At 34.7% G+C, this 10,992-nt stretch overlaps 1 protein-coding gene across 1 annotated transcript; it reads left to right on the top strand.

The window, feature by feature from the left end:
• Window positions 1–4,121: 4,121 nt before the first annotated feature.
• Window positions 4,122–7,589, top strand: LOC116116852 (chaperone protein ClpB1). The gene is made up of 6 exons (XM_031402903.1): window positions 4,122–5,296; window positions 5,406–5,587; window positions 5,688–6,322; window positions 6,421–6,700; window positions 6,821–7,018; window positions 7,103–7,589. The coding sequence occupies exons 1-6, from the start codon at window positions 4,147–4,149 to the stop codon at window positions 7,400–7,402; spliced, it is 2,745 nt and encodes a 914-aa protein (XP_031258763.1). The 5' UTR covers window positions 4,122–4,146; the 3' UTR covers window positions 7,403–7,589.
• The last annotated feature ends 3,403 nt before the right edge of the window (window positions 7,590–10,992 follow it).

Here is a 10,992-nt window from a genome sequence, read left to right as displayed (position 1 = left end):
TATATTATTACCCTACATAAAAATAATAATGTAAATCACTTATTCACTTGATGAAATATAAAGTAAAATAAGTTGAGAATGCTAAGAGTAAAATGATTTAAATCTCTTAATATTACCTTACATAAAAATAATAATGTAAATCACATTCACTTGATAAATTTACGTAATAGAGATGAGAAAGGAGAGACAAAAGAGTAAACTGAGTTGAGAATAATACAAGTAAAAGATGAGGAAACTTCAAGTGAAATGAGGTTTATATAAGAGATTATCATTAGAATTTGGGGGAGAGAGGAGATGTGATTTGACATTTGAGAGTTGAAGAGTTACGTGAAGGTGTTTCAATTTTCAACGGAAAAATGAGCCGCCAATTGTGTTTCATGCTTAGAGATAGACATTATTGATTGGACATATGGTGGGATGGATGAGAATTGAGAAATTATAAATATATTAAAAAACTTTTAAAAAAAATAATTTTGAGTAGAGATAGACATAGACGAGTACATGGTGAGCTCATGAAAATTGAAAAATTATAAATATAGTAAAAAATACTTTTAAAAATAATTTTAAACCTTTTTTTTACCCTTTTTTGTGGGCCCTAGATAGGGCCTCACCTACCTAAGGGTTAAGCTGGCCTGTCGGCTTACTAGAAATTTCTAGCCAATGTGTGAAAAAGATAATTTTTAAAATAATATAATCAAATAAAGTATAATGAGTTAAACTTTAATATGACCACATGAAACTCATTAATATATCAATATCAATTTACATGGTTTTAATCAGAACTAACATATAATTGATGTTAACCTACAATTAAAAAAATTTCTTAATGGTTTTAATCAGAACTAACATATAATTAATGTTAATCTACAATTATGAAATTTTCTTAATGGTTTTAATCAGAACTAACATATAATTAATGTTAATCTACAATTAAGAAATTTTCCTAACATATTTGCCATCAAGAAGTATTAAATTGGAAAGTCCTGATTCATTTTATAGTATTTAAGATTTATTCATTTTAATGTCAATAAACCTAACATGATTTAAACAAAGAATGTAAAGGATAATTAAAGTCATATTATTTAAGTTTTAGATATGATTTTATAATGTCATTGATAATAATAGTATTATTTAGGTAAAAGATGAAAATCCACGTGGAAATAGCAGCAAATCGAGGCTGCACGTGGTAGTCTAGTCGGTAGCTTAATATATTAAATAACTTTATATCATATAATATTATGAAAATTATCCTTTAAGTATAGTATAAGATAAATAAAAATAATGTGACTAAAAAGTAACTTACAAATTAATATTTTTTTATTATTTATTTAATTAGACAAAGAATATTTGTTCTATGGAGGTTATGTTAATTTATATAATATATATATATATATATATTTTTTTTTCTCAAAATCATTCATTCCACATATAGGAATCATGCATTTTGAGGTAACCATCATCAATGAATTTGTGATACATTTTTGAACATATGATTCAAGTTAATTTACATTATATAGTAATATCAATGGAGAAAATTTTATACAATTCAAAGGAATGTTTTTAAGACAATTAACTCTTTGTTTTAGCTTTCAATTTTGTGTAATATATACACGTTCATCATGTTAGAATTGAGAAAGGAACTCTGATACCATATTAAAATTGAGAGGACAAGAGAGATAATTGAAGAGAATCGGAGTATGTCTGAGAGACATCTTTGAGAGGGCAAGAGAGACAACTGAAATGATCAGTGTATGCCCAAGAGATATCTGAGAAAAAATCAATTTAACTGTATTGAGTTGTGACTTGTGAATACACAACCTATTTATAAAAAAGTGTGATAGCTATGTAAGGATGTAAAATATTACAAATAATGATACAATATCAATAATAAAGCAAAGAAAATCATATCTTAACCTTAAAGGGTTGGCCTGGTGGTTAAAGAGGTTTGCTCCATTCCTTAAGTTCTTGGGTTCAAACATTGAGGTTACCTACCACAATAATATTGTGGTTTACATGGTCCTTTGGGCTTGTAAGATGTTTAATAGACTCCAAAAAAAAGTTGTGGTGCACGTAAGCTCGCCCGAACACCCTAGTTATCAAAGAAAAATTATATCTTAGTTGAGGTGCACGTAAGCTGACCCTCATATCTAAGCATAGTTAGGAAGAGATTAATTAAGGTGTAAACAAGCTAGTTCAGACACCCTGATTACTAAAAAAAAAAAAATTATAACTTATCATAACACCATGTCTAAATGATATGTGAATTAATATCACATATTTGCTTCCCATTTTCGCATGTGAACATGTCATAGGATGCCAAGTCAAAATGTGATGATTTATTTAATCTAAAATGTAAATATAATTTTTTATTGATACAATACATTTTATTTAAATGATCTCAAAACTATTTTTAAATACACCTTATCTCACTGAAATGATTAAGCCAATTTTAATTAGAGAATACTATATAAAAGAAATTTAACATATACATTTGGGGCATGTTTGGATTATTATTCTGTCCATATTCTCAATCCTGTTCTCCATAAATATTACCTTGTTTTTTTTAATTACTTTTAGACCCTATAAGGTTATTAATTTTATTAAATACCCCTGAAAAAAAGTTTAAAAATTAACAAAAATACTCCCATGACCCATACTTGCCAAATTGATTACAGATCGGAACTGACTAATAATTCAAGATCTGGCCATTGTTTTGGCCTTTTTCGGTCATCGACGGCCATAGCAGGCCGTAGATTCTGCTTTTTTCGGTCAGATCTGTGGTGGATCTGGTCGGAAAAGGCCATAACGATGCGTTACGACACAGATCCGATCGGTCTGTGTCGTAACGCGATTTTTCGATCAGATTCCAACAGTGGTGGCCAGAATCTAGCACTGCAGGTGGTGGAGGTATTTTTGTTATTTTATATGTTGGAGTGTTTAATTAAATTAGTAAACCTATAAGCTTTTTTATAAATTTTTAAATTTTACTTCGTAATACTCTCTTATTCAACTACCAAATATTATTCCTAAATATATTTTTGTACTAATATCTATATATATTCAAACATTTTTAAAATTAATATTGTTAAAACAGAATCTCTGACGTGGCAAGCAAGTGGGCCCACAGAGGCTTGTGTGGCGGACCGGTGTTTATTTTTTTTCTAGTTAATTCCAGCAGATTGACTCACAAAAATTAAAAAGAAAAGGTCCAGTGGGTTCTACCAAAATCTTCGACGTTGTTCTAGAAGTCCTCCTCCCTTAACAAAAACCGTCTCTTGTTCCCTCTTCTCACAATCAGAAAACACACAATTCCGAAGAGAGAAACCGTACTCACTCAACGCTCGTTATAGAAACCAACCAAAGAAAGAAACAAAGAAATCAACCTTTCTTGTGTCTAACTAACTGCGTTTCAAAGAAAGTTTCACGCTTAAGGTATGATGAAAAAGTCTCCTCTTCTTCTTCTCTTATGAACGTTTTGGTTTTTGTTGTAGTGTTATATCAACATGCAAAAATCAGGTTAAAGATTTTGAGTCATCTCTGTTTCTGTGTTTTCTTCTTCTTCTTCTTCTTCTTTTAGTTTTGTGTTTGATTTTCTGTGCGTTATTATATTTATAGTTTATGAAGTTTCTGATCCTCTGTTTCATGGTATTTGTTCAATGTTGGTTGTTCTTGAAGATAGCGTACTGGGAGGACTTTTTTTTTTTTTTTTTTTTTTTTTTTTGTGGTATGTGTAATTGATGAATGGCGTTCGTTCATTAGTTGAAAACGGTTACATTTTGTTTGTATTGAATGAATTTTTATAAATTTTGGTCTGTTTGGGAAGTTTTTTCTTTTTCCTTTGACAAAATCTTTTTATTTTCTGTTAAAATTTGCATAAGGTTATTGAATGACTGGCTGATGTTATAATCATCACTGGAATACTCTTTTCTTTGAACTTGTTTTGGTCTGAAAATTATTTTGGTTTGAAAGAAACTTAATTGTATTGGCGCTGTTGTTTCTTTGCAAAGGTTAATATGATTTGATCTAGCTTGTAGAAATGGTTATTTTCATAAATGTATGATGACATTCTCACTCTGTTGAGATTATTGTTCTAATGTTCTTTGTATTTTTGTTGCAGTATTTGTAGATACTTTAGAAGAAGAGCCAATGAATCCTGATAAGTTCACCCACAAGACAAATGAAGCCATTGCCGGGGCGCATGAACTAGCAATGAGTGCTGGTCATGCACAGTTCACTCCTCTTCACCTTGCAGTCGCTTTATTATCTGAACCCAGTGGCATTTTCTCTCAAGCGATTAGCAACGCTGGCGGTGAAAATGCTGCTCAGTCTGCAGGAAGAGTGTTCAATCAAGCCATGAAGAAACTCCCTTCTCAAACCCCACCGCCTGATGAAATTCCGGCCAGTACTACTCTTATCAAAGTAATTAGACGGGCCCAAGCAGCACAAAAGTCTCGTGGTGACACCCATCTTGCTGTTGATCAGTTAATTCTAGGACTTCTGGAGGATTCTCAGATTGGAGACTTGTTAAAGGAAGCTGGGGTTGCCACGGCAAGAGTGAAATCTGAGGTGGAGAAACTTCGTGGGAAGGAAGGCAAGAAGGTGGAGAGTGCTTCTGGGGACACTACATTTCAAGCTTTGAAGACTTATGGGAGAGACCTTGTTGAACAAGCAGGAAAGCTTGATCCAGTCATTGGCCGAGATGAAGAAATTAGGAGGGTCGTTAGAATCCTCTCAAGGAGGACTAAGAACAATCCGGTCCTCATTGGAGAGCCTGGAGTTGGTAAAACTGCTGTGGTCGAAGGGTTAGCTCAGAGAATTGTACGAGGAGATGTTCCTAGTAATCTTGCTGATGTGAGGCTTATTGCGTTGGATATGGGTGCTCTGGTTGCGGGTGCAAAGTACAGGGGAGAATTTGAGGAGAGGTTGAAAGCTGTCTTGAAAGAGGTGGAGGAAGCTGCGGGCAAAGTGATTTTGTTTATTGATGAAATTCACCTTGTACTTGGAGCTGGTCGAACTGAGGGATCAATGGATGCTGCTAACCTCTTCAAGCCCATGCTTGCAAGAGGCCAGCTTCGGTGCATTGGTGCTACCACACTTGAGGAGTATAGGAAGTATGTGGAGAAAGATGCTGCGTTTGAGAGAAGGTTTCAACAAGTTTATGTGGCCGAGCCTAGTGTCCCTGATACTATTAGCATCCTTAGAGGATTGAAAGAAAGGTATGAGGGTCACCATGGTGTCCGCATTCAGGATCGTGCTCTTGTTGTTGCCGCACAGCTATCAGCTCGTTACATTACTGGTATGTCAAATTCTCTTTGACTTATACTGATTCTGTGATAGTTATTCAGTTTTTCTTTTCTTAATATGAAATGTTGGTTATGCTAACATATAATGTCTTTTGAATCCAGGACGTCATCTCCCTGATAAAGCAATTGATTTGGTTGATGAAGCCTGTGCCAATGTGAGGGTGCAGCTTGATAGTCAACCTGAGGAAATAGACAATCTTGAGAGGAAGAGAATGCAATTGGAAGTTGAACTTCATGCTCTAGAAAAGGAGAAAGATAAAGCTAGCAAAGCCCGTCTTGTTGAAGTAAGTATTTGAATTGAAAGAATACATGGAAAAAAGTTGCAATTTTTTTTATTAACCACTCTCTTTTGATGTGGTATCTAACTACCTGTTACTTTTTCAGGTCCGGAAAGAACTTGATGATCTGAGGGACAAGCTTCAACCACTAATGATGAAGTATAGAAAAGAGAAGGAAAGGATTGATGAGATAAGGCGGCTTAAGCAAAAGAAGGAAGAGCTCCTCTTTGCACTGCAAGAGGCTGAAAGAAGATATGATTTGGCCAGAGCTGCTGATTTGAGATATGGGGCAATTCAAGAAGTGGAATCTGCCATAGCACAGCTTGAAGGAAACACTAATGGAAACACAGATGAAAACGTAATGCTGACTGAGACTGTTGGACCAGAACACATCGCTGAGGTGGTGAGCCGCTGGACTGGCATTCCTGTTACAAGGCTTGGCCAGAATGATAAAGAGAGGTTAATTGGGCTAGCTGAGAGGTTGCACAAGAGAGTGGTCGGACAAGATGATGCAGTTAATGCGGTTGCTGAGGCTGTGTTGAGGTCAAGGGCAGGACTTGGTAGGCCACAACAACCTACTGGCTCATTCCTCTTCTTGGGTCCAACTGGTGTTGGTAAAACTGAGCTTGCTAAGGCGCTTGCCGAGCAACTCTTTGATGACGAAAACCTTCTGGTGAGAATCGACATGTCAGAGTACATGGAACAGCACTCTGTATCACGGCTAATTGGTGCGCCACCTGGGTAAGTGCTTATTTGCATTTAGCCTACGGTTCATATCTATAATTTCTATAATTTCGGTGTCACAATATCAGCATCTCACACATTCTTATATGTTTCAGGTATGTCGGACATGAAGAAGGCGGACAACTTACAGAAGCTGTGAGGCGGAGGCCTTATAGTGTTGTACTGTTTGATGAAGTGGAGAAAGCGCACATAGCTGTGTTTAATACTCTTCTTCAAGTTCTGGATGATGGAAGATTAACAGATGGTCAAGGCCGCACTGTTGATTTCCGAAATACAGTGATCATCATGACTTCAAACCTGGGAGCTGAGCACCTCTTATCGGGACTAATGGGCAAGGTGTCAATGCAAGTTGCCCGCGATCGAGTTATGCAAGAGGTAAACTAAACGGCCTACACTTGTTTACTTCTGCAAAATATATATTCCTGTCTTTTGTTTTCTGTTTTTTATTTCCTTCGGGAGGTTCAAGTACTGAAATAAATATATGTTGTTCAACAGGTGAGGAAGCATTTCAGGCCAGAGCTTCTGAATCGGCTCGACGAAATTGTAGTTTTTGATCCTCTCTCTCATGACCAATTGAGGAAAGTTGCTAGGCTCCAAATGAAGGATGTCGCGATCCGCCTTGCCGAAAGGGGTGTAGCTTTGGCTGTTACGGATGCTGCATTGGATATTGTATTGGCCGAGAGCTATGATCCAGTAAGTGTAATATACAGGTATTCGTTTTTCTTTCTTGTTTACTTAGGTCTCCATAAAAACTTACAATGTGATTTCTTGTCTCAGGTTTATGGTGCTAGGCCTATCAGGAGATGGCTTGAAAAGAAGGTGGTGACGGAGCTATCAAGAATGCTACTGAGGGAGGAGATTGATGAGAACTCGACGGTATACATTGATGCAGGCCCACATGGGGATGATTTGGTGTACCAGGTGGATAAAAACGGAGGATTCGTCAATGCAGCCACTGGACAAAAATCTGATGTATTGATCCAAATCCCGAATGGACCGAGAAGTGATGCTGCTCAGGCAGTGAAGAAGATGAAGATTGAGGAGATTGAAGATGATGAGGAGATGGTTGAGGACTAAAAACATGCAGAGTTTTGAAAGGCGTTTGAGAGAGAGCATTTTGTGGTTGTGTCTTTTGAAGTGAAGAAATAATAGTGTTCTCTTTTTAAAGTTGATGTAATTTTTTGATGTTTTGAGTTGGTTGAATTGTAAAAATATGGGGCTATCGTCCCCTTGTGTTTTGTTTATAGGAATTTCTCTTAACTGATATGTTGTCTTCAGAATCCACTCTGTATCTCTCGCGTAACATTATAAGAGTTTTTTCGTGAATTTATGCTTTACTCTTATTTGGAACCTGAAATTAAATTCATATAGAGATTGGGCGAGCCAGGGGCCAGTGGTCCTCACTTGGGCGAGCAACAGGGAACCCCCACGTTGCTTGCCTAAAAGTAGTCGGCGAGCAACAAAGGCTTTCGGTCAAACATGAGGAGTGTTTTGCAACATTACTGGTACCTGAGGAGTCTGAGGAGGTGAGGTTTAAAGATCCCTATAAATTTTAGATTTCTTTTTTATGTGCATGGCATATCTGATGGCGGTATTTATTTCGAAGAGTATCCTATCAATAGTATTTTTATTAATTTTTAAATATAAAAAATATAATTTTTATTTAAATTTAATTAATTTTTTAAATTTAATAAAAAACTCTATATTTTTAAGAAAGAGATTTAATGAGAGAGAAAATTAATAAATAAAATATATAAAAACTTATAATTTATTAATTAAAATTAGGATAAGAGTCAAATTTTACTCTCTAATTTATATTATAAAGATAAAGAGTGTTGAACTCTTGTTTTTATGGATAGATTTTTTATAATAAAGAGTTTGGGTCATATAAAAGGTTTTTGAAGATGTTTTAAGAGCATCTCTAATGTGTTCTTTATTTTGAAGAGCATCTTTCATATAAATAAAGAGTATCTTTATTAATTTTAAAATATAAAGAACATAATTTTTATTCAAATCTAATAAACTCTAAATTTAATGAAGATACTCTTTATTTTTAAGAAAGTGACTTAATGAGAGAGAATTAATAAATAAAATGCATAATAATTTGTAGTTTATTAATTAAAATTAGAATAGAGAGTGAAATTTGACTCTCTAAATGTGGAAAGTTAAACCCACTCTCTAATTTATATTTTAAAGATAAAAAAGTCTATAAAATTTTTGTTTTTATGAATAAACTCTTTATAATAAAGAGTTTGGATCATATAAAGATTTTTTGTTGGAGATGCTCTCAGATTCTATATACATGATTCTTTTCAAACCTGAAGGTTTGGTCAAACATCGAAAACCCCCTCAGGCATTAGGAATTACGTAAAATCCCCTGCTGTTTGTCATTATTGTGAGTTTTAGCGAAACAAACCCGAATATGAATCCACAAAAATTAAAAATTAAAATATTAGAATCGTGAGTTTCAGCGAAACAAACCCGAATATGAATATGAATCCATAAAAATTAAAAATTAAAATATTAGAAAATTAAAGATTATAATCAATCATTCACTGCTCCGCCATCGCTCTCAATCATTCTTCGCTCATTGCTTCCACCAAAACTGTCTTTTTTCCCACCAATCCCACTATATACCCAATCACGACCCGCATCATCTGTCGCCACCGCTTACCCTGTGATCAAATAAACCTAAATCTAACCCTAATAGCCAAAACCTAATGTTTGACCTAGTGACAGCGAAATCATTCAACCTTAGCAATGTCTCGCTGTGGTAGAGACTTAAACTTGGGACATTGTCAAGGCTGGGCGAGTTCCCTGCTGCTAGATCTAACCTTGAAAGGTCATACTACATGTAATTATATGTCATTGAGATAAGAATCGGTGACGAACCCAATAGTTTTTGTAAGAGAGGACAATGTCGGGTAAAATGACAAACCACTCGAATTACATTTCCACCCTCAACTAATTAAAATCTAAAAATTTTAATCTTCTTATTTTTATTTTTATTTTATTTTTCAATGACAGTTGTTATGCAACATTTTTACACAACCATATTCCAGAGTCTAGGGCTCAGCTCGGTTGCTACAAGATTGAGCTCGGCTCGGTTGCTACAGGATCGAGCTTGTCGAGTCAGAGAAAAGGGACTTGAACTCGAGCTCGATCGAGTTCGAGCTGGCTCACGAGCCAACGAATTCATAGAAGCATTGTGATCATTTTTGGGGGAGACGAAATGGGTTTTGCTCTGTGGGGGATGAAGTCGTGCTTCCTCCACGACGATTTCCAACCGATGACCGCAAGAACACAGGATGAAGGTTGTTACTTTCACGGTGGACAGATTTCCCGATTTGGGGGTTTAGGGGTTAGGGTCGATTTGAGGGAGAAAACCTGGTTTCAAGCTTTGGGGGATGAAGTTGTCATTCCTCCAAGTGTTTTTTCGATCGGCGATGGCAAGAACACAGTTTAGAGTTTGTGATTTCACAATAGACATATTTGGTTTGGGTTTAGGGTTCGTTTTTGTGAGAGTTTTATGAATTGAGGGGAATTGATTTGGGGGTAAATGTCATTTAACTATTTTGCACTTAGGGGAGTAAATGTCATTTTTTTTTTTTTTTGAACTGCAATATAACAGTTCAGTCCCACATGATTTATAAAACTCACAAAAGCACCCTACTTATGCGAGCCACCCCAGGCTTGCAAGCCTATGAGCCAAGTCCCCCTATGGTCGAACTCAACTCAGTTTATAAACCGAGTTCGAGTCGAGTTGACTCGACAACCGTCGAGTCAAGCCCTAAACGAGCTTCAGATGAGTCGAGTCAAGCCGGCTCATGAGCTGCTCGACTTGTCTAGCAGCCCGATTCTAGACAAAGATTTTTTCGAAAATTCAAATAAGAGGAGTGTTAGTAACACTCTCTTTTGAACTTTCTCACTCTCCATATGACATGTGTACCATATATATAAAGACCAATAAATACGTAGTTCCTTTTTCTTTTTCTTTACGATTTTGTACTTGTGTCAAATGGTGAATGAAAGAGCAAGGAATAGAGTACAAGAACTAAACAAACAAACCAACAAGAAAACCATTTTCTTACGATTGCTTCAAGGATTATAATAAATAATTTATTTATTTTAATAAGATATAAACTCAATCCCGTGGTAGATGCACATGCCATTTTTTAAGCCTAATCAGAATATTTGGTGGTCTAACAATCTGTAATTTATAAAGATTTTTAGTATGAAATTACATAATCTATAACATATATTGAAAACTCTATATTATATTTCAATTTAAATTAAAATAAAAAGAAAATTTATATTATAATTTTAAAATATGTAAATGAATTATATAAATATAGTTAACTATTTGATCTAATATGACATCTGTATATATTTATTCATATAATAATTAATAACACTGAAATTATATATATTATATTCATTTCCTTAAGTATTTTTTTTTTAATATTTACTAAATTTTATCGATGTTTGAATATTTGAATATTATTTATTAAATTTTACCCCTTCCCAATTCTAGGGTTCTAGTAATCTAATGAATAACGACAAGTTAAAAATATAGAATATTAAAAAGGGTGTGTCTGTTTATCTATTTTGAGTAAGATTTTTGAAATCCTGCCAAAAATACAGGCTCCGTTTGGTTCACAATTTTG

The sequence above is a fragment of the Pistacia vera genome, unplaced genomic scaffold (genome assembly GCF_008641045.1).
Source record: "Pistacia vera cultivar Batoury unplaced genomic scaffold, PisVer_v2 Contig123, whole genome shotgun sequence".
In the NCBI taxonomy this organism is placed as follows: Eukaryota; Viridiplantae; Streptophyta; class Magnoliopsida; order Sapindales; family Anacardiaceae; genus Pistacia; species Pistacia vera.
This window is presented reverse-complemented; position numbering and strand designations above follow the sequence as displayed.

Coding starts and splice junctions, on each gene's coding strand:
- LOC116116852 (XM_031402903.1), top strand. CDS start 4,147: ATGAATCCTGATAAGTTCACCCACAAGACAAATGAAGCCATTGCCGGG. Junction 6,323..6,420: donor CTAATTGGTGCGCCACCTGG/GTAAGTGCTTAT, acceptor TATATGTTTCAG/GTATGTCGGACATGAAGAAG. Junction 7,019..7,102: donor TGGCCGAGAGCTATGATCCA/GTAAGTGTAATA, acceptor TTCTTGTCTCAG/GTTTATGGTGCTAGGCCTAT.